The following is a 22,716-nucleotide window of genomic DNA, read 5'->3' as shown; positions in this document are numbered from 1 at the left end:
AAATAGGTGGACCCTGGCAGAGCAAAAGATGCAGAGGGTCGTGTTGTGTAACTCAGCTACTTTGCATGACTGGAAGGATGGAAGGATGATACTGTATACTATTGACAATATCCCATACATTGCGAGCTAACAGCCATTTCCTCACAATCGGCAATGTTGCCAATTCTATGACAGTGGAACGATGCTCCTGCTTCAGACATTCATTTCCATGATTGGATTATATTGATCCGAGTTGATTTGGCTGAACTACGCTCATACAAGGTTACTTCAGTTGAGCAACATAGAGCATGGTTAGACGTGTAGATTGATGTAATCCCTCTTTGGTTGTATCTCGGTCAAATCAACTCGGATCAACGTAATCCAATCATGGAAATGAATGTCTGAAGCAGGAGAATCGCTCACATGTCATAGAGTGGACAACAGTGGCTATTGTGAAGAAATGGCTGTTAGCTCGCAATGTATGGGATATTGTCAATAGTATACAGTATCATCCTTCCATCCTTCCAGTCATGCAAAGTAGCTGAGTTACACAACACGACCCTCTGCATCTTTTGCTCTGCCAGGGTCCACCTACTTGACAATGAACAAAGACCACTCTTCATATAGCATCACGCTTACAAACATAAACGTGCCTGTATCTCCAAACTTTACAATGAAACGTGGGGTTTTTATTAGAGCAATGGGCTCGGCTCGGCCAACAGCACCTTGTGTGAAAGTTTCGCGTTCAATGTCGCAACCAGCCCAAAAATATTTTTTTGGTCGTCGTCGTCGAAGAGGTCGACCCTCAGATCCAGTTTGGCTGGTAGCGACATTGCGAAATCTGGGATTGGCAAGCTTGATCGTGAAACTGGCACCCAAGGTGCAGTTGGCCAAGCCGAGTACATTGCTCTAATAAAAAACCCACGTTTGATTGTAAAGTTTAGAGATGCAGGCACCTTTACGTTTGTAAGCGTGATGCTATATGAGAAGTGGTCTTTGTTCATTGCCAAGTAGCTAGACCCTGGAGAGCCAAAGATGCAGAAGGACCTCTTTGGGTAACTCAGCTAAAAAGTCAGGACGTCAGGGACAATGCATGACAGGTACGCAACCCTCACTTTTATGTCATACATTGGCAGCTAATAGCCACTTTTGTGCATTCCCAACTTTTGTGCATTCTATTGCAGGTGAACGATGCTCCTGCTCTAGACATTCATTTCCATGATTAAAGTAGGTTGATCCGAGCTGATTTGGTTGAGTTACGCTCACACAAGGTTACATCGGTTGAGCTACATCGAGCGTGCTTGATGTCCAGAGTGATGTAATCTCTCTTTGACCGCAGCTCAGTCAAATCAGCTCGGATCAACCTACTTTAATCATGGAAATGAATGTGTAGAGCAGGGACATCGTTCCCATGCAGTGGATCTCGCAACAATGATGATTGAATAAAAGTGGCCGTTAGCTAGCAATACATGCCTGTACCTAGATGATCTATAAAGTAATTATACATTGACCCTTTCATTCATGCAAACGTAGCTGTGTTACACAATACGACCCTCTGCATCTTTTGCTCTGCCAGGGTCCACCTACTTGGCAATGAACAAAGACCACTTCTCATATAGCATCACGCTTACAAACATAAAGGTGCCTGTATCTCCAAACTTTACAATGAAACGTGGGGTTTTTATTAGCGCAATGGGCTCGGCTTGGCCAACAGCACCTTGTGCGAAAGTTTCACGTTCAATGTCGCAACTAGTCCAAAAAATATTTTTTGGTCGTCGTCGTCGAAGAGGTCGACCCCCAGATCTTTTTTTTTGTGTAGATGGTATTTATTCCGGCGCTTTATATTGGCGCCTTTGCTTTTACATTAAAGGGTTTGAATTGGCTAAACTATACTCATTGATAATTTGATGGATGTGTTTGGTAGCAGAGTCAGCTGTGATATTGCATGGGATGGCTTCTTGATGGAAAACGTATCGCCAGTGAGCCCTCCAAATGGCGAGCAGTCCACATGATATGATGATGTCATAGGATACTGGCAAGTCGGATGATGTGGATGGTGGACGTGTAGTAATATTGGAGAGATGGCGCCATTGAATCGCTTGTGGATTGGCAAAAAACTGACGACCGATATGATGCCATATTGGTTGTACCGAAGGACAAGAGAAGAAGAAATGCTGATCGGATTCCATGGCAGGATTGTTCACTTCGGGGTTGTTGGTGCAACGTTGGCAGCATGGCGACTCGACATGTCGTGGTATTAAAGCATGAAGACGTTGACGACTGGATATTCGGTGATGAAGCAGTCTCCATCGAATAGTACGTGCTTGATGAGGAATAGCGCCATTCCAAAAACGATGCCAAGCTGAATGGGTGCCTCTTGGGTAATGTGGTGGTAGAGAATCGAGTGGTGGTAAAAGGCTGTATCGGAAGGCTTTGCGTGTGAGATCGTTAATACGAAGATTCGTGTGGGTGATGGGAGCAACCAAAGCATGGTAGTCGAGAGACACTGTCCGATGTGCATCACTTGAAGGCAAAGTTTCCAGCAGGCGTTTGAAGAAAGGTTTAAGTCGCCACGTGCCATTGGGGTGTATGTCTCGATGAAAAGCATTAACCTTACGCTTGTGTCTTGTGCGTTCACGTGGTGAACGTGCACGAAGATGATGTGCAGCGGTAGATAAAATAAAGGCATCTCGAACCAAAAGAGTGCCCCAACTTGGTTTGGGTGCTTCATTAGCGGGACCAGCAAAAGTACAAATCTTGATCAGCGGTAAGTCGAGGACGGTGAAATGGGTAATAGCGCTCCAATTCACTTTCAGCTTGATATTGTCACATGCTTGAAAAAGAGACTTGAAATGACCAAAAGAGAGGAGAGTAGAATCACGTCGTTCAGGGAAAAGGATAGGAATGGTTGGTGCCAGAGTGGAGCAGAAAGCAAGGATACAAAGTCGTAGATACGGATCAGCAAGCGAATTTTGTCGTTCCTCAGGATCATTAGACAAAAGGGGGTGTATCCATCGTAGCTGTAAAGCATTGAGATGGTGCATAGGATGTAATACACCAAGACCACCTTCTTTCTTTGGTCTACAGCAAGTCATAAAACTGACCTTGGGCAAAGTCTTACCCTGGAGGTATTGAATAACCGCTGATTGAAGGCTATTGATGAAATGCTGCGTCAAAGGGAGGATACGTAAACAATACCACATGCGACTAAGGATCAGCGAATTGACAACCAGTGATTTACCGCGTATGGACAAAGAGCGAGATTGTAGGACGTTGATGTGTGCCTTTAGCTTGGCTAGGCGTGCTTGAAGAAAGTTGTTCAATTGTGCTTGTGTGCTGTTAAGAGGAAAACCTAAATAGGTGACAGCCTCTGTGCAAGTGTGATCATGCCATAATCGAAGGCCATGTGAATCAAAAGCTTGTCGCCAATCATCCGGTACACGTCCCGTCAATGAAACCACCGAAGTCTTCTGGCAGTTGAGTTTAGCGTTGGATGCTAGGCAATAACGATCGATGATGGCCATGATGTCATGTATTTCATCTTTGTCATTAACAAAGATCAAAACGGACCCCCAGATCCAGTTTGACTGGTAGCGACATTGCGAAATCTGGGATTGGCAAGCTTGATCGTGAAACTGGCACCCAAGGTGCAGTTGGCCAAGCCGAGCACATTGCTCTAATAAAAACCCCATGTTTGATTGTAAAGTTTAGATATACAGGCGTATTTATGCTTTTACTATGTTGTAAGCGTGATGCTATATGAGAAGTGGTCTTTGTTTAATGTAAAGTAGTATGACTATAATAGAGCAAAAGATGCAGAAGACGTGTTTGTGTAACTTGAGTCATTCAGCACAGGCGATGCATGATTCTTGTACACTATTTAGGGAAAGTTCAAAATGCCAGCTAATAACCTAGTCCTCCCATTCTCCATTGTTGTCCAATCCAATGCATACGAACGATTGTCCTGCTCCAGCCCAGCATGCCCATCATTCAACTTTCTTGATCCGATGAGATTTGACTGAAAAATGCTCAAACACAGAAACATCATCCAATATCAGAAGAATTTATCTGGTTAGTTATACGTAAACTGCCATTTGATAGCCCATTCCTCCCAATCATATTTGTTTCCCAATCCAATGCATACGAACGATTCCCCTGCTTCAGCACAGCATTTCCATCATTCAACTTTCTTGATCCGAGTGGATTTGACTGAAAAACGCTCAAACACAGAAGTATCATCCAAAATCATAGAAATCAACTTGATTGATTATATGTAAACTGCTACTTGATAGCCCATTCCTCCCATTCGCCTTTGTTACCCAACCCAATGCATGTGAACGATTATCCTGCTCCAGCCCAACACTTCCATCTTTCAACTTTCTTGATCCGAGGGGATTTGACTGAGCAACGCTCAAACACAGAAGATCATCCAATATCAGACGAATCAAATTCGTAAGTTATTTGTAAACTGCCGTCTAATAGCCCATTCCTCCCATTCAACTTCGTTTCCCAATCCAATGCATATGAACGATTGTCCTGTTCAGCCCATCACTCCCATCATTCAAGTTTCTTGATCCGAGAGGATTTGATTGAGCAACGCTCACACAAAGAAGTATACCTTGATTTCCCGTTCTTTCACTTCCAGCTTCGTGCCTCTTTCTCCCATTCTCGATTGTTGGTCATTTCAAGTACAACTACCACCTGCGAACGATTGTCCTGCTTCAACCCATCATGTCAATCCTACAACTCTCTTGATTCGATTGCCTTTGACTGAATGGGAACTCCATGGCGTGTGCACCCCACTACGACACCCGCGTTTCTTGACACGACACCTTCTCTTGTACACTCCTCTACCACAACCAATCGTAGTAGCGTTCATTCCAGCAGTTGCTATTAGCGAGGTCTTTACTCCATTGTCTCAAGTTACTTGCAGCAATTTGCCTGACAGCGCTTGTCATGTGTAACAGCAGATAGCCATTGTATAGAAGCAGCTTTATTTACGTGTAGCAACTTGCTCCAATACATACGACTTCTTATGGACATATGGATATGGGATATGGATAATGGTTTGGTACCTGGGATGGTATATACAATGTGTGGAACAAGAATCTTGTTCGATCACTGTTCGTTGCGAGTTGTGTTTAGAGCAGGGGCTGGATATGCATTATTGCTGCTATTTATGAGTGGTAAAAAGGGATGAAGAGTCAAGCGGTACGAGATGAAAAGGCTTGGTGCACGTTAAATCATCATTGAGTGCCTAGGGTGGTCCAATAGCTGTATAACTCTTAATGACCTGGTATAGACAGCCATTCTCGTAGCAAGAAAAAACGCATCTTCTTTTCTGTTGTCAATAGCCGATCCTTTGTTATGGCAACAGAGTGGCAACATGTATAATTTTACATCCTGATTTGGAGGTAGGGGATGGAAATAGAAATGGGTGATTAAATACGCCGTCATGCATCTGCAATGTGCATGCATATGCATACAGGTAGATTATATTAGCATCACTGCCGTCATGTGTTTACCTGCATGCCAAGCTATACAAGCACAGATCTATTGATCTGCGGGGGGTCAGTGACACAAAGGCAAGGAAGCTCCAGCAATTTACTTCTTGTCTCCTCTCCGTATGAGCCCAATGCACCATGCTCGAACATGAGGTACACCCATGCATGCATTAGACAAACTTTAAAGCTACATTGCGCTAGCCATTGAAAAACACACATACACACAATACATCACGGTGTTTGAAGATATAGTTTATACGATTGATACAACGCCTGTTTAGCGTTAAGATGAAAACTCAGGTACAGCAAAATTGTAAAAGCTATGGGTAAAATGCTATTTAACATCGAATACGAATGACAGGGGGAAAGAATTCGATTTTGACTGGGGCGAGAAAAGTAATGTGATGGTAAACGGCAGATGACATAGATAATATACACAAATAGAAGTGATAGAAGCGGTGCACGTGCGACAAGTGTTTACAGGGGTGGTTTCTCCTCTGTGGATGGTTGAATTCGCTTACTACTCGGCCGCGATGGTAAAAAGGTAAACCGTGGAGGCTGTTTATAAGTAGGTGAAGGTTTGGAAAGATCAACGTCAATCACAGGCTATGAACAACAATGTAATTGTGAGATAAAGTGAAACGTGTAAGGAACGAAAAAAGAAAACAGATGCACACCTTTTCCTCCATATGTGTTTCACTGTCTTCAGAAACATGAATAAAATGAGTACCCTGCCCATTGGGTACCCGGTGGGCAACACCATTAGCATCCAATGTCACTTCGTATACGGTTGACTGATCATGATGGTTGATTATTTTAATGAGCTGTCGACCTTTGATTTCATTTTCATTGATCTCGTACCTTGTCTTGTTGAGAGAAGCAGCATCCCATTTTGTAATCGTGTTGCTTTGTCTAGGATTTACGTGTATGTATTGACGTTTAATGTGAAGAAAGAAAAGACAAGTGCGATGACGATGGTAGGTTTATATAGAGGACCCATCATGTTTATTGAAGGGATACGCCTATTACCAAGTATGGCCATGTTTTGGGCTTGTGATCCCAAAGACCTAGAGTGTCACAGAGCGTCTGGACGCAATAATGCTTAAAGGTGGATAGATACATGTACATGTGCGTTTGTCCTCTCGGGTCACAATCCGCTTGAGCCGAGAACCCATTACACGACATCAAAAAAGGGATATACACATTTATAAAACACGCTTGCATCTCGCATACAGTCGTTTGGGGGGGGGTTTTTATTAGATGTATTCACGCCAAAAGTAAACACTACCAACTCTAACACCCTTACTTTTTCCCCAAGGGCACCAATCAAAATCCTTGCTATTGTTCCTCATCTTCGCTCTCGCTCCAAGTATCCTGAAATGTGCCCATGCTATTGTCTATCGGCTCTTGATCATTCTCATTGATAGGCTCCCAAACGAGTACTTCACTGTCATTTGATCCCACATAGAGTTCTTGGTATCCAGGGCGGTATTCAGTACATGTCACACGACCATAGGCCCCACGTAGTCGCCGTAATAAGATGCCGCTGTGTAATTCGTACACCAGCACTTGATGATCATCACTCGGTACGTATAATAAGGGAGGCCATACATTGGTATCTGAGATGGAAGCTTGCAAATAGAATCGGAATTGGTTCCGCCATAATGAGCCGTAATTAACGAGTGTGTTGTTCAAGGTGAATGTATCCCAGAGTCGGATCTTTTCGTCAAGGCCCAGGGACACGAGGTAATGACCATTGCCTGTAAAGGCAAATCCGTTGACGCCGCCACCATGTGCCACATTGGTGTCCGCCAATGGAGATGCATCGCCATTGTGCTGATCCAAAAGTCTCAAGCATGCTGCTGCTCGTCGAATGTCCCATACACGAATAGTGCCATCTGACCTGTGATATAGGTTGGCATAGTCAGTAGAATAGAAAGAAAAGGGAATGTTATGCTTACCCTCCTGAATAAAGCACATGCTCTTCTCTTGGTGACCAAGCAACAGACAATATGGATCCGACATGGCCTCCAAGTGAGTGGGTATCGGCACCAGATTTAAGGTCGCACAACCGTATTCGAGGTTCATCTGCTGCACCTTTTAAAGACAATTCAATTAACCATGCTACAACAAGTTCATAAAAGAAAAAGCTTACTGGCAACGAGACAATGGGAAGCAATTGGGGATATGGCTTGACAATAGATACGAGAATCCATATGAAAGGTACAAGCTGGCTAAGATAAAGGAATGATGAGCAAAGAGAAGTCTTCCTTATTGTTTGGGAATAAGCTTACTGTCATTGTATTGGTATCCCATACACGAATGGTCTTGTCAAAGCTTGAGCTAATAAACATGCCGGTATCAAAGGGAAACCAAGATAAGGTGGTGACAGCATAATGATGTCGATTTTGACTAGGTAAGATATGGCGTGTTATAGGAGGGTTGTAAGATATGAATGCTCCATGTATCATTATACCTTGTTACACCTTGCAATGATTTGATCCTTATAGAACCATCCGCATCAGAAGCTGTGTTCAGGTCGTATACATGAATTCTTCCATCGGCTCCGCCAGAAAGCATACTGGAAAATGCATTAAGGACGACAAAGCAAATATCATTGGTGCATCGCTACTTACTATTGCTGTTCGATATGCTCAATCTTTACAGAATGGACCCCGCCTATCAGTGCACACAAGTCAGCCATAGGACATAGACATAAGAACCCACACCCACGGATTACCTCGATGCGTACGTGTCACTTGTTTACACGGGCTCAACTGTATAGAATACGCACGCTTGCTCGCTTCAGCACGAATGAACTTGCCTGGTCTTAATTCGCCGTATTCTTTTCTTTTTAAAGGAAAGTACATGAAAGAGTCACGTCCTTCTTGTACTGCGCCCAATGCTGAAACCTAAAGTCATTTCCCAAGTCCTGCAACAAACCACTCATCATGGCGTCAAAGCATCGTTGTAAGCTCAACATGTCAACCACGCGTCCCTCCTATCAAACTCACGGTTCACGCTATTAGGCTAATGAATAACGAAGGTTCTCTGCTTGCTTTTGCTGCTGACCAAGCACGCACCACCAAGACGTACGCCGCCATTGCAGCCAGTATTTGGGGAACATACAAACAAGAGTGTGTCGCTGGGGATGTTGGATCGAAGGGTGGTTTGCAGTTTCTTATCATGGATTGTGAGGTAAAGCGTAGCGTAGCGGGTGTGGGGATGCGATCAAATTGTTACTGAAACCTTCAATGCATAATATAGGATGGTATCGTATATGTCACAAGCATTAGTAGCATGTTGTTATGCATGGTAAGCGATCATACTGTTGAACTTGGTATTCTACGCGCCAAGGTAAGAAGGAATAAAGGGAAGGAGGGACGGGGATGATATATAGCTAATCACATTGATGGAAAGGCCGAAGCCATTTCGAATCACTTGCAAGGTCCACTTGACACAGTTGCATACCAGGCAGATTATGTGCAGTATTGAAACAGATATTTGAGCATGTGAAAGGATCACATTTATTATTACAACTATGATGGAATGATGGATAAAGCAATGATGGATGGTTCAATTTTCTTCCTGCTCCTGTTCTTGTGTATGATTACCCTCTGACTGCGTGAGTAGACCAAGTAGTACACTATTTTCAGAAGGCATGTCCAGAGACATTGATGATAATGGATTATCTCGAGACCCTCGTTGATGTGTAAAATGGAATTGGTTGATCAAAGGTGTGCGTAGTGGATGCATAGGAGAGAATTCATGTGACGGAATCAGTGGGTGCGTGGCTGAAATAGCAGGACGAGATGTGTTGTCATGATCATCATCAGTTTGAGTGGTAGTGGCAGTGGTAGTTGTGGTGTTGTTCAAGTAGTTATTCCATTCATGGACATCCAGTGACGGTGGTACTCCCCAAAACGCTGTATGAAATGGGTCATACGGTTGTTGATGCAAGTTGCGAACCATGTTGGGTGCAGCAAATGGATCCATACTAGGTGTCCCTCGCCCTTGAAAGTCTTGTGGGTCTGTGCTATCATCCTCATGCTCTGGTGAATTGGGTACTGCAATCGCTGGTTGTGGTTGGTGGTCGCTTTGACTTCCACGTCGTGGGACGTATTCATCACACTCAAGGTTGATTTCACGTAGCCCTGCCAATTCACCGAGAATATTACAACAACGAGCAGCATTCATCCATGTGTCTTCAATTTCATCCAATGCACGCATAATCTTGTTGATGTAGACCTTGGCATCAAACGCCTTTGCAGCATCATCAGAAGCAGCCATCTTGATAAAAACAATACCAGCTGTAAAGACGCAATACACAGCAAAGTTGAATACATGACGAAGTTGTTGCTCGGCCAACATGACATTGACAATATCAAGAATCGAATTGGCTGCTGAAATACAAATCTTGTACGAAGGAAGCGATGCTGGTGATCCCGATGCAGCAGCATGCCCTGGCCCAGGAATGAAAGGTCGATGTAAAAGAATAACGGTAGTGTAATAAACCATGTATATCTGTGCTACAGCCAAGGGTGGTGCTCGCCCCGTCTCTCCATATTCAGTGTCTGGTAATCGGTATTGTAATGATGGTGGTAATCCATTGTACCAGTGAGTCAATTCCCGGTTGAGTTTGGTCAACACGTGTTCAAGATGTTGAGCTGATTCTTGATGACGTGCTTTTGCATAATAAACATTGCGTAGAACATGACCTAAAATGTCACATATCTTGATGAATTGGACAAAGGTCTCAAGTACTTTGGGCTGCTTCTCCGTCACATTGTCATCATCGTCATTGCTGTTATCGTCGTCGTCGTCGTCCTCAGATGGAAAAGGTACATCGCAATCTCGTTCTTCAAAGCTTGATGATCGACCATAAATAGCACTGGTGAGGCGATCCATGATAAAACAACACCAAAAGACCCGTTTCCTTCGTTCACGTTCATCTGGTGGAACATTCCAATGATCACAGTTGCGGTGTAGACCAAGATCGAGAGCCATGCGAAAGGCCATTCCACTGTATAACCAACCACGTGCGTACTTCATTGTACCATGTTGATGTATGGCCAAGAGCAACAATGCCTGTACAGTTGAAATGCGTGGCACATCATAGTAATCATCCAACAAGCTTCGAGCACGTTCAAAAAAGATTTCACCCGCTGTATCTGGAGCACTGGGATCCGAGCGTGTTCTCACATCGGGTGATATTCGAGAAGCGACAGCGTAAATGGCATTGAGTAAGAGTGGTGAAATAGGTTCGAGCGGTGAATTGAGTGAAGAAGTGAGCCGTTTCTTGTAAAACAATGGCAGCGATGGATAAAAGTACTCAAAGTACTTGTTGAGTAGATGATGAGAAAGATCCTTTGGTGGCAATTCATATGGATCCAATGACTTGCGTACGGGCGGTCGTTCACAAGTAGAGAACTTATGACCCCATCCTGAGAAATGGAATGCACCATTTTGATATGCTCTGCTCTTCTGTACAAGGTAGTATCCAGATGATTTGCCGAGATAGCGTACTTGGCCATTCTCTTCCATGGTCAATTGCCCTGTGCTACTGTCACCAGGTGATCCCGGAGTTGAAGAATTACTGCTATTGCTGGCCATCGTAGATTCGGAAAAACAAATTTGCGATAGAGACATCGGTGACTCTTTTGGGGACATGGATGATAGTTGATGCTGATGCTGATGCTGTTGTTGTTGCTGTTGTGGCTGCTGCTGCTGTTTGTTGCTATTGCTAGGTTCATTGTCTTTGGCCCTTCGCACAGGTCGATTATTGATTATCTGCCCAGATGCTGTTTCCAATGGTGAATTCAACTCATCCAACAGTTCCTTGCACTTGTCGCTATTGTCGTTTTTGGCCATATCTCGTAGAAATGCTTCCAGCTTGTGCAAACGGCTTTCAACAGCCTCGATGTATCCTTTTGGAGGTCCTCGCTACAACATTATCCAAACATTAGCACTCCAAATGGCATCCTTATCCATCCCAACTCTACCTTTTTTGTCATATCCTTGTAGCTACACTCCAAGTTGAAGGCTTGACAGTTGCCACATATAGGTGTTCCTCCATCGCACTTGATCTTTTTGCGACGGCATAAATCGCTGCACGGCTAAATTACTGAGTCTCTCATTCTCGCAATGCACTCAAGAGAAAATATGCCATTACCATGCGCGGCTCACGCGCTGTCGTTTCTGGCCCGAAGTTCCAGTATCAGACGATGACATTTGGAGAATAGAACAAGTTGGTTGTTGTTGTTGTTAAAAGTAGCAAACAAGAAACACAAGGGCGGACTTGAACCAAAGAAATCACATTAGACCACGTGATACGAGTCTTCCATGCTATGTATATTAGAGATCCCCTTCCCAATAAAAAACATGTTGGTTCATTTATATCATGCCATTGTGATGAGAGTCCAAAGTGAAATCCTTTATTGCCTTTTTATGCAGTCTTTTCACGCATCAAGTTAAGAGCAGAGCCGGCCTTGAACCATTCAATTTGACCAGCGTTGAAAGAGTGGTTAAGAGTGATATCTTCAGTTGATCCATCTTGATGATGAAGACGCATGGTCAATGGTTTGCCTTCTTGGAAATCAGTGAGACCCAAAATATCGACCTTGTCCTCAGGCTTCACCCGATCGTAATCGGCAGGGTTAGCAAACGTCAAAGGAAGCATACCCTGCTTCTTCAAGTTGGTCTCATGAATACGAGCAAATGATTTGGTGATAATAGCGGCACCATTGAGATAACGAGGTTCCAATGCAGCATGCTCACGAGAAGAGCCTTCACCGTAATTCTCATCTCCCACGACAACCCACTTTACACCACGAGCCTTGTAGTCACGGGCAACATCAGGAACACCACCAAATTCACCAGTGAAGACGTTCTTGATCTTGTTAGCCTCACCTACAAACATAATTTAGTATCCTTACTATATATCCTCATCATTAACCTACCATTGACAATATTGATGGCACCAATCAACATGTTGTTGGAAATGTTATCCAAGTGACCACGGTACTTGAGCCAGGGTCCAGCCATCGAAATGTGATCCGTTGTGCACTTTCCTTTGACCTTGATAAGGATTGGGACTTCGGTAATGTCTTTGCCGTTCCACTTGTCAAATGGCTTCAACAATTGAAGGCGGTTGGATGTTGGCGATACTGCCACATTCACTTGGGTTCTGTTTTCAGGTGGAGCTTGGTATGTATTCTCACCAGGGTCATAACCTTTGGATGGCAACTCATCGCCTGTAGGAGGTTGCAACTTGAAAGCCTTGCCATTAGCGTCGGTCAAAGAATCCGTCATGGGGTTGAATGACATATCACCAGCAATGGCAAATGCAGTAACAATTTCCGGCGATGCTACAAAGGCATGGGTTGCAGGGTTGGCATCATTGCGTCCTGTAAAGTTGCGATTGTACGAGGTAATGATTGAATTCTTTTCTCCTTTCTTGACATCATGTCGATCCCATTGTCCAATGCACGGGCCACAAGCATTGGCCAACACAAGGCCACCAGCTTTAGTCAGCGTATCCATGATGCCGTCACGCTCAATAGTAGCTCGGATTTGCTCCGAACCAGGGGTGATGGTAAATGTAGACTTGGTCTTAAGGCCATGATCAATCGCTTGTTGGCAAATGGATGCCGATCTTGTCATATCCTCATACGACGAATTGGTGCATGACCCAATCAAGCCGACCTTGAGCTCCTTTGGCCAATCATTCTTGGCGACTTCATCCTTGAATTTGGATAATGGAGTGGCGAGATCCGGTGTAAAGGGACCGTTGATATGAGGCTCAAGCTTGTTGAGATCGATCTCAATGAGCTCATCATATTGTGCACCTTCATCGGCACGCAAATTTTGCTGGAAGGATTCAGCATACTTTGCAATGTCAGAGCGGTTGGTAGCGCGAAGGTAATCAGCCATACGCTTATTGAAGGGGAACATGGACGTTGTGGCACCAATCTATAAAAATACAAATAAGCGTTGCGTTCAAGATTGATATCGTTATGAATAAACACCAACCTCTGCACCCATATTGCTTGTAGTGAATAATACAACCATATGTTAGCAACCGTGTGTATGAGATAGAGTTATAAGTATTATCATCTTACCAAATAGTGCCCATGCCGGTGCATGAGAGAGAATCAACACCAGGGCCATGGTATTCAACAATTGCACCTGTACCACCTTTGACAGTCAAGATGCCAGCCACCTTTAAGATGACATCTTTGGGGGAAGTCCAGCCGCTCATTTCACCTGTGAGCTTGACACCAATCACTTTGGGACATTTTAGTTCCCAAGGCAAATCGGCCATGACATCCACTGCATCGGCACCACCAACGCCTATGGCAACCATTCCAAGGCCACCAGCATTAGGAGTGTGGGAATCCGTACCAATCATGAGACCACCAGGGAACGCATAGTTCTCCAAAATGATTTGATGAATAATGCCTGAACCAGGGCGCCAAAAACCAATATCATACTTGGCTGAAGCTGTAGCAAGAAAGTCGTATACTTCCTTATTGATATCAATGGCGCGTGCCAAATCTTGTTCACCGCCCACTTGTGCCTGGATTAAATGATCACAATGAACAGTGGTAGGTACAGCAACAGAAGGAAGTCCTGCCGACATGAATTGTAAAAGTGCCATTTGTGCTGTGGCATCTTGACACGCCACACGGTCAGGTCGAAGCTTGAGATATGACTTGCCACGAACAATGTCTTGGTTTTCAGCATCGTCCAAATGGCCATACACGACCTTTTCTGACAAGGTTAAGGGGCGATTAAGCCTACATCATCATTATGACGTTAGTACCATCATCACCATTCATATCCACGTTTGCACTTGGCTTGTGAAACTTACCTTTTTCGAACCGTGGCCAGGTTGTCTTCAATCCTCTGGTAATTAATGTACTTGTCCTTCTCCAGATTGGACATGGAGACCTTTTGGTCAGCCCAAATGCCAGCAGACTGAGCGTAAGTACGTGATGGAACACGTAGCTGGGAAGTTGTCTACGCAACATTATAACGCGTCATGATTTGAACTTGGACGACGGCGTTCTCATTGTTCACATGCTTACCCTTGCAAGTCGCGAAAAAATTTGATAAGGTTTCATTATACAAAAAGCTGTCAATAGAATGACAAAAAGAATAAAAAAGACAAGAGGAGGGGGAGTGGTTCTCTTTTTTTTTTGGGTGAGAAAGAGAAAGAAAGCCTGTAATTCACACACAAACCACCTCGCAGCAATTTGTCTTCGGAATTTCAAACACTGACGTTGTTTATATGCAGCAGCTACTGCTGTGGTTTTTTAGCTCACTTCCTCTTCTGGACGCAAACACCCTTGTCTAAACAGCTTCCCGCGAATTCTTCATGTTCAATGCTTAAGCTAAAAGATGCTGTAAAAAACTGAAGAATTGATCGACTACCGGTTTTTGGGCAAACGTTGAAACGTAGTAATTCATGTGACCAAGTGGCATGCTGTCAACACATATGCATGGCTTGCATGTGTGTTGCTGAGACACGTCGTACGGCTCATTTTTATAATGGTTGGTGTCAACCCTCTTATATACCGGATACAGGTAATGCTTCTCTATTGTATATTGCTTTGGACACCTCTCTTTATTGTTACTACATAGGATGGCGTTGGATATGTGTACAGGCTAGTGGTGTTTGCAATGTCGTCATCATTACTCAAAACATGCGTGAAAACACTTTTCGTCATGACCATGTGGATGGCCTATCATCATTCAAGACCACATTCTATATCTCTACCAATGATTATTGAAATTTTATCGAAGCATTGAACACTTAAAACATTATTTATGTACCTATATAGCTATAAGAAGGAAAAAGCACATGACGAGTTTGGTATATCCACGATGAGCTGCTGATCATCTAATTGACACCTGGATGGTCAAAAGCAAACCACCATACAAGGATTGCAATAACGACAAGGATGATGATTCCAATGACAAAGCAACACCATTTTTTCTATACACACATGTCAGCCTACGTCTAGGTCCGATTTCCTTTACTTACAGCTCGAGTCGCTCTTGCATAATTAATGGCCTTGCCAATCTCTTTGTTTCCTTGTTCCAAGTCCACAATAGTGGTTTCAGTGGCCATCTCCACCTTATTGAGTGTTTCTCCTTGCTGCTCAATCATCATTTGCATATCCATGAAGAGTTGATGTAATTCCTATCATCGTCTTTCTTAGCATGGCGTCATCACGAGCGTTTGTTTTGCCTTGGTACTTACAAGAATAGTCTTCTCAATCTTTTTAATGTCGTCATGTCTCGTCTGTACCTCGCTCAATACTGCTTTTGCGTGACCGGAACGATTGGCTTGCATAAGCTAATATCGTGTAAGAGTCACCCCATTGCCTTCAATCAAATAAATCATCCACGTACCGATTGAGCAAAAATCTGAGGAGCTTCATCGGAATCAAGCACTTGTTCAATCTCATCAGGAGTTGCATCCGGTTTCACTTTGGAAATGTGGTCAGCAATAGTGCATATGTGAAACATAGCCAAGATAATAGCTCACCAATGCGAATTTGTCGCTCAACGCGTTGACGGTACTTTTGTTGATAAGTTCGCTCGATATCCTGATACCGTTGGATGGTTTCAATGAATCGCTTCTTCAAAGCTGCATGCTATTATTGACATGAATATACAAGTTTCTAATAATAATCTCATTATCCAGTTACCTGAGTGACACGCATGGGCTTATCTCCCGAATCAGGTAGTTGAGCATTACTTAATTCCACCGCTACACCATTGCATATTAAACAACTCGTTCTTATTGAGAAGAAAAGTCATGACGTACCTTTTATTTTCTTCTTGGCTTCGTTGTTAAGCTTTGTAGTCTCACTACTTAGCAATTCAAGACGACGTGTGTTTTCAGCCATTTGTTCATCACTGATGTTGATAAGAGAAGAGCCATGTAATTCTTCGATATCTGAAATGTTGAGGTTGATCCGCCGTATGAGCTCCTTGACGTCTTCAATCTAGGCTTGAATTAAGTTACAATGCTTTTTTGGTATGATGCTATCATGAATGTCCATACCTCTCGGAAGAAGTTTTCAGTGTCACCAAGGTCAACAGGAGACATTTTGCGTTCTGTCATTTCGTATTGCTCTTTGGTGGTACTTTTTGTATATGTTGGAGATGGTTCTACAGGTGGTCGATAGCTGTAATCGTCGTTGTATCTTGGGGATGGCTGTCCAGCAGCTTGTCCTCGAGGAAGATTAGGTACAGGAGGTGGTTCATCATAGTCATCGCTGTATTGAAGTAGTCGTGAGCATTGACAAGCAAGCACCCATATTCACTGCATGAATTCTACCTTAAGCGACTAATGTAATATGACTCTGTTAGACTTCAAGAAGCTATACATCAAATAGAATGCACTTACTCGTAGCGTTTCTCTTGCCCTGCACTGCCCTAAAGATACAGCGAAGAATCAGTTTGACATGTCTCGGTGGTTGCTATGGCAATTCGGTCCACGTACACGTAGTTCGGCTAAGCGATCGCGGCTCATTGTAAATCGAGGGCCAGGCATGTCAAGGAAAGGAATGAGACGGGGGGTGTTAAGAAAAGGAATGCAGAAGATGGGACAAGAAGTGAATGAGAGAAGAGTCGTGCCCGTTTTTTAGTTCAAGGACGTTACACGAAGAAAATTGCCATGGATCGTCTGCCCCTGCCACACGTGCTGGGCTGGCATACTCAGGAAATCCAGTCGAGTTAATTAATTGGAGGTCTCCACTTGATCTATGCTGTACACATACACACCATTGGAATGAACCATCATAAATGATCGTAATCAATGGCGCCACATTCTTAGCATGTAGCATCTTCCCTGGTATCATAGAAGAATTGCTTATTCCTAAAGGAGATCGAGTGGCAATAAAAGACCAAGAGCATAATGGTAGCTTGACCCATTGTTCTATTTCCCTTGTACATATGTAGTGCTGGCTCCAAATAATAACATGGCTATTAGCAGGCGACTTCTTTTCTTTGCTTTGTTGGTGCACTGTTATTTACTCATTCTTTTTTTCATAAGAAGCCTAGCTGTCTTGGTCATGATACCGATCCATTGTTTCGTCTGGTTGCTCCAACGCTCCCATAATGATATACAAGTAACATTGGATGCTATGTCAGGCTGCATTGGATGATGCCTCAACAAATCACTAACACTGACAATCACCCTATTGGGTTTTTCTTTAGGTGTGTCATTGTTGTTTCCATCACACCGAAAAGGGGAAGGAGAGGAATACCAAGTCATCACCTTGCTTATTAGTCGCACAGACGGGTTGGTCATGCAGCCTAAATTGACCTACAACCCCGACTAGGTTTGCTTTTCATTTCACTTTAGGATGTACACAACGCCATGAAGCGTATATATTCCTTCATCTTGGCTCTATTATTGTTGTATTTTGACAGCTCAAAGTCCTATTTTCGGAATTTGATGCTTATAACCCCACTTTGTTCTCCTTTCCATACTCCCATTTACCAAACTTGATCATTTTCAAACAGACTCCACGCCGATCTTTTTCTGTATCCCATCACGTTTTCAGCGCTTTAACTTTGAAACCAGACGAGGGCGGTGGCTAATTGCAGCAACTGGCCACACATCGTCACCGCCTTCTCCTATTGTACATCTATAGCTTTGGGCCATATTGGCTGGATGAAGCATTTCATCCTTGGAAAACAATAAGCTCGCAAATCATACCCTCGATAGTAAACTTGTTACTTTCATCCCAAGCAAATCGACACTGAAACCAATCTTAAAGTTTGTTGGCTTTATTCACTACTACTATCACCTTAACACGATCCTTCTAGTTACCACATCAAATACATCATCCTTTTCATAAACGGCATGCGTGCTTTTGGAAATGCCAAGGGTAGATCACACGGCTGCCTACTTATTTCTTCTTCTTCTTCTCCTCCACCAGATCGATATTATCTTCGGGCACCTTTGGATGGATGTTATTAGGTATCAGCTCACGTCAACCATGTATCGATAAACAGAAACCCACCTTTGGCCAATTTGCTAAGATCAAATCATGAATCTCATCTGAGAAATCTCCTTGCACGACAATTTCATCCTGATTCTGGTTATTCTTGGCCACGGATGATCCACATGCGAAGCGGTTGGCAAACATCTTGGCAGCTTTCTTGAGATCGACATCTATACGGTTTGTGTAAGAAGACACGGATACATACCATACCTCTTGCTTACCAAAGATTTCCAAGCCATGTACGATGGTCACGCATTTTCTTTTCGTTCTTTCAACCCGTTTTACTGTCACGCGAGAAGACTGTACTCAAGAGAAAACATCAGGATGGGATTCCACATTATCCAATGATCCTCATAACTCACCAACTTCTTTTGGTTCTCCCTTTCCAACTTGGCTTCCAATTGTGCTGATTTATCCTTGACAAAAGTTCGATCGCTGCGTCCTTCCGAGGTACCTTCAAGAGACACTTGGGCAACCTTGTCGGCCACATCTAGTTGCCCTCTGTCAACTTATAACCCACTATGCTCGTTCGCCTCCTTGGAAGACTACCCACCTTCAGCTTCACCGTAAAGCTTGTTGTATGCATCCAAGTGGTTGTCATGTAACCATGATTTGCATTTGCCTTGACTACCGCTGAACTCGCAGTACTAGAGTGTCCTTTTTAGTCGCGTGTATTGTAGCTGACGTGCCAATGTTCATACCTCTGGTGGCATCGTGCATACTAAACCAATCTAGTCAATCGCCTGTCTCCCGTAAATGGACCATTTGGATAGCTTACATACCTCCACAATATAATACAGTCTTTGGTTGAATCGCCATCGTTGATCAAGCAGTGTATTGGGAACGAAGACGTTTGTTTGCCAGATTTACATTTTACTCCCAGTCCGTTCCATGTGTAACCTGATTCGGTTTTGAGGCAAATGCTTACATTACTTTAATCATACCAAGAAAAAGAGAATTATAGTAGCTAAGATGTAGGGAGAAAAAATGAAATAAATCGAGTTCTACGACTAGACTTCATCTTCAGTTTTCTCGGGCACAGGAGAAGATCCAGCAATGCCTGTACGTCTTGCTAATTCTTGCTCTACAAAAGCCCGATCCAACTTTTTGCGAGGATTGTGTTCAAAGACGATATCCATTTCTTCGAGCTATATATATATGAAGATTCATGAGTGACATGTGCGATATATACATCAAAGATAGTATAACAAACTTACGGTATATCCCTTAGTCTCAGGGTAGGCCAAAAAGACGTGGACGGCCATCAAGAAGTTAAAGCCAGCAAAAAGCATGTACAATCCAAAGCGAATACGTTGCATCAGCATTGGGACGACAAAGTTGAGCACCCAGTTAAATAGCCAATTTGCAGCTGTTGATAATGACACAGCGACAGCACGGATACGTAATGGGAAGATTTCTGCTGGGTAAATCCATCCCAAAGGTCCCCACGTGGTGGCAAATGATGCAACAAAAAGATAGATACATGCGACCATGCCATTGGATTTGCTCGTGCTGCCCATGATGGTGGACCATTTACCATCGTCACCAATATACCAGTAACCAGTACTTAAGATACCGCCAACGACCCATAAGAAAAGCGACATCATCAACGCACCAAAGATCATTGTGTTACGACGACCCCATTTGTCAACCCAAAGAATAGCAGGTACTGTCATAACGACGTTGACCACATAATTGATACCAGAAGAAAGGAGACGTGCCTCTTGAGAATCGCCAATACCTGTATACAAATGATAATGAGATAAACGTTATATGACTAAACAAAGGCACCATCACTTACCAGCTTGCTCAAACAATAACACGACATAGAACATAATGATATTCATACCAGTAAGCTGCTGCCACTATATATGGTGTACAGGTGGTTAGTATGGTAATGGAAAAGTAGTTATATAATAAAAGACCTACGATCTGCAAGCAAATGCCGAGTGAAACACGATAAGAGTAAGCAGGTTTTAAGATATCAGCATAACGATGGGAAGCTTGTTCACGGTCAAAGCGGATGACAGCTTCGATTTCTTCGATTTCCTATATAAAGAGCATAAGGAAACGAATAGAAATGGTTATCTTTTGATCAAGTACCTGTTTGACACGAGGATGGTTGGGATCACCAGCACCGTGAATATCAGCCAGCACACGAATGGCATCATCCATGCGACCTTTATCAGCAAGCCAACGGGGAGAGTGTGGGAAGGCCCACATACCAGCCACCAAAATCACTGCAGGGACAGCTTGAACACCCCATGGGATACGAAAAGCAGCGGTTGAACTTCCACCACGAATAAACTGGCATCCATATTGGATGAAGAAGCTATAGAGCAATCAGCATAAGGTCGCTCTTGGTAAAGGGGAGACTTACGAAATCATAATACCCCACGTGATACTCCATTGCTGTACGGCTACAATCCGCCCGCGAATTTCCTTGGGAGCAACTTCTGACTGGTACAAGGGGACAACCATTGATGTCACACCAACAGAAAGTCCTGAAAAAATACCACGTTAGCCCACATTGGCTATTATCATCCAACTTATTTTTGTACTCTACCATTAAGAACACGACCCACGCACAGCATAGGTACACCGTTTGCAGCAGCTTGCAAAATAGAGCCAACAATAAAGAGAGCGGATGCACCAATCAAGGTAAATTTACGTGAGTAGCGATCTGCAGGAAAACCAGCAAGCAAGGCACCCACAAAACAACCAGCACTCAAAGCACCATTGATGCCTCCTTGTAACAGATCGGAGGGATGATCAAAGTAGTCTCGATATCTACAACATCCTTTTAGAAAAGGAAATCTTTGGGCCTTGAAAAGACTTACTGATCAGTACCAATGACACCAGAGTTACTGCCGATATCGAAACCAAACATAATACCGGCAATGGCTGCAAAGCCGCCGATAATCTACAAAGGAGTGGCTTTAGCATGACCTGCTACATTAAAGGGATCAGTATCCTTTTTGCCTTACATAGACGTTATTCGTTATCCTTTTTGTCCAGTTCACCATGAGAGGGCAAAAAGACTAAAACAAGATGCAAAAAAACAAGGAATCAGGCAGCACAAATTTATATACCCAGGAAAGGATCAAAGGAGGTTTGCTTATATAATACGGTCCCGTTGTCACCTCTTTAAATGGAAGTGACCATTCAATTTCCCCATGCACAGAAAGCGAGGGTCTCTCACCTTGATTCGGTGGGAAATATGAATGACTTGTCACAGAGGAGGGTCTAGTTGTACAAATACTAAACACAAGAAGTTGCTTGGTTCGTTAGTAAACTGCAATGAGGCTCCTGGATCAATATACGAGTACTGTTGTTATTTTATAGAGTCATACAGCAGATCAATAGGCTGATGTTGCCATAAATCAAAGAGAAATTGAGACAAAAACTATTGGATCTGCTGATAAGGTGTCTCAAATTTGCGCGCTCTTGCGTTGTTCATTGATACTTTTGCGCACAAATTACCGTGTTTGTGTTCCCTGTGTGAGCTGCCGTCACACATAATTCGGCAACCTGAGTTACGTTCCCGCGGTTGGTTTTACCAACCAGTGCGCAATAACAGCAGCAGCAGTAGATCCTATGCAGCAAAATACATCTATTTGGATCACACGAGTTAACTTTGTTGTCTTCACACACGCACAACACAACATAATCATAGGTTAAAACCCAGACGTATCACCACCACCTGTGCGGTCTTGCGATGATTCTTTAAAGGGGAACACCCAATTGCTCACGCACCCAATGGTTGGTGCTACGCACGCACTTGGATATTGTTGTTCTCCCAGTCACCTCCTGCTGACTGATTTGGAAAAGAATGAAGTGAGATTTGTTTGGGCATCCTATCGTGACCTTTTACGCCCTTGTGGGAGGTTTCTGAAGCATAGTACGATCCATACCATACATTGATCCACCCATCGAAATCACTAGTACTATTCTTATTTTGAAACAAGCAACATGTTGCCTTGCTTAGCTAATCTTTGTGTACTGATATGAAGTACTCTTTGAGTAAATGGTATGCTTCACCGCAGTGGTGATGGTAACCACGTGCAACATGAATTACATAAGCTGTAGGCTTGTTGGTGACAAGAGCAAAATTCACCGGCGTTGGGAAATGCTGGTACGATAATGAATTGTGCGGGACCAATCAGGGTGCATCCTGCGTACATTAAATTCGTTCCAACTGTGAA

At 43.5% G+C, this 22,716-nt stretch overlaps 9 protein-coding genes across 9 annotated transcripts; 1 reads left to right on the top strand and 8 right to left on the bottom strand.

The window, feature by feature from the left end:
- Window positions 1–1,838: 1,838 nt before the first annotated feature.
- Window positions 1,839–3,503, bottom strand: O0I10_009522 (uncharacterized protein; the record flags this gene model as incomplete). The annotated part of the gene is made up of 1 exon (XM_058489513.1): window positions 1,839–3,503. One exon carries the CDS (start codon window positions 3,501–3,503, stop codon window positions 1,839–1,841), a length of 1,665 nt encoding a protein of 554 aa, XP_058339715.1.
- A 2,457-nt stretch (window positions 3,504–5,960) lies between these two features.
- On the bottom strand, window positions 5,961–6,374 carry O0I10_009521 (uncharacterized protein; the record flags this gene model as incomplete). Its single annotated transcript, XM_058489512.1, has 3 exons — window positions 5,961–6,089; window positions 6,161–6,277; window positions 6,345–6,374. The coding sequence occupies 3 exons, from the start codon at window positions 6,372–6,374 to the stop codon at window positions 5,961–5,963; spliced, it is 276 nt and encodes a 91-aa protein (XP_058339714.1).
- Window positions 6,375–6,821: 447 nt separating this feature from the next.
- Window positions 6,822–8,353, bottom strand: O0I10_009520 (uncharacterized protein; the record flags this gene model as incomplete). The annotated part of the gene is made up of 7 exons (XM_058489511.1): window positions 6,822–7,386; window positions 7,445–7,580; window positions 7,639–7,717; window positions 7,778–7,895; window positions 7,960–8,064; window positions 8,120–8,162; window positions 8,224–8,353. The coding sequence occupies 7 exons, from the start codon at window positions 8,351–8,353 to the stop codon at window positions 6,822–6,824; spliced, it is 1,176 nt and encodes a 391-aa protein (XP_058339713.1).
- Window positions 8,354–8,516: 163 nt separating this feature from the next.
- Window positions 8,517–8,978, top strand: O0I10_009519 (uncharacterized protein; the record flags this gene model as incomplete). The annotated part of the gene is made up of 3 exons (XM_058489510.1): window positions 8,517–8,681; window positions 8,751–8,840; window positions 8,904–8,978. The coding sequence occupies 3 exons, from the start codon at window positions 8,517–8,519 to the stop codon at window positions 8,976–8,978; spliced, it is 330 nt and encodes a 109-aa protein (XP_058339712.1).
- An 81-nt stretch (window positions 8,979–9,059) lies between these two features.
- O0I10_009518 (uncharacterized protein) lies at window positions 9,060–11,714 on the bottom strand (the record flags this gene model as incomplete). The annotated part of the gene is made up of 3 exons (XM_058489509.1): window positions 9,060–11,426; window positions 11,486–11,591; window positions 11,656–11,714. The coding sequence occupies 3 exons, from the start codon at window positions 11,712–11,714 to the stop codon at window positions 9,060–9,062; spliced, it is 2,532 nt and encodes an 843-aa protein (XP_058339711.1).
- A 214-nt stretch (window positions 11,715–11,928) lies between these two features.
- Window positions 11,929–14,608, bottom strand: O0I10_009517 (aconitate hydratase, mitochondrial; the record flags this gene model as incomplete). Its single annotated transcript, XM_058489508.1, has 6 exons — window positions 11,929–12,392; window positions 12,443–13,454; window positions 13,515–13,530; window positions 13,604–14,281; window positions 14,356–14,504; window positions 14,573–14,608. 6 exons carry the CDS (start codon window positions 14,606–14,608, stop codon window positions 11,929–11,931), a joined length of 2,355 nt encoding a protein of 784 aa, XP_058339710.1.
- A 779-nt stretch (window positions 14,609–15,387) lies between these two features.
- Window positions 15,388–17,052, bottom strand: O0I10_009516 (uncharacterized protein; the record flags this gene model as incomplete). The annotated part of the gene is made up of 11 exons (XM_058489507.1): window positions 15,388–15,483; window positions 15,532–15,690; window positions 15,751–15,846; window positions 15,903–15,979; window positions 16,039–16,147; window positions 16,202–16,263; window positions 16,321–16,501; window positions 16,561–16,774; window positions 16,837–16,845; window positions 16,906–16,934; window positions 17,002–17,052. 11 exons carry the CDS (start codon window positions 17,050–17,052, stop codon window positions 15,388–15,390), a joined length of 1,083 nt encoding a protein of 360 aa, XP_058339709.1.
- A 1,363-nt stretch (window positions 17,053–18,415) lies between these two features.
- Window positions 18,416–19,330, bottom strand: O0I10_009515 (uncharacterized protein; the record flags this gene model as incomplete). The annotated part of the gene is made up of 7 exons (XM_058489506.1): window positions 18,416–18,466; window positions 18,530–18,681; window positions 18,733–18,811; window positions 18,874–19,001; window positions 19,065–19,158; window positions 19,213–19,232; window positions 19,294–19,330. 7 exons carry the CDS (start codon window positions 19,328–19,330, stop codon window positions 18,416–18,418), a joined length of 561 nt encoding a protein of 186 aa, XP_058339708.1.
- A 191-nt stretch (window positions 19,331–19,521) lies between these two features.
- Window positions 19,522–21,537, bottom strand: O0I10_009514 (uncharacterized protein; the record flags this gene model as incomplete). The annotated part of the gene is made up of 9 exons (XM_058489505.1): window positions 19,522–19,659; window positions 19,729–20,252; window positions 20,313–20,376; window positions 20,441–20,560; window positions 20,615–20,843; window positions 20,892–21,015; window positions 21,078–21,301; window positions 21,352–21,434; window positions 21,499–21,537. 9 exons carry the CDS (start codon window positions 21,535–21,537, stop codon window positions 19,522–19,524), a joined length of 1,545 nt encoding a protein of 514 aa, XP_058339707.1.
- Window positions 21,538–22,716: the final 1,179 nt, after the last annotated feature.

Source organism: Lichtheimia ornata (assembly GCF_029851405.1).
Source record: "Lichtheimia ornata isolate CBS 291.66 chromosome Unknown scaffold00056, whole genome shotgun sequence".
NCBI classification, from domain to species: domain Eukaryota; kingdom Fungi; phylum Mucoromycota; class Mucoromycetes; order Mucorales; family Lichtheimiaceae; genus Lichtheimia; species Lichtheimia ornata.
This window is presented reverse-complemented; position numbering and strand designations above follow the sequence as displayed.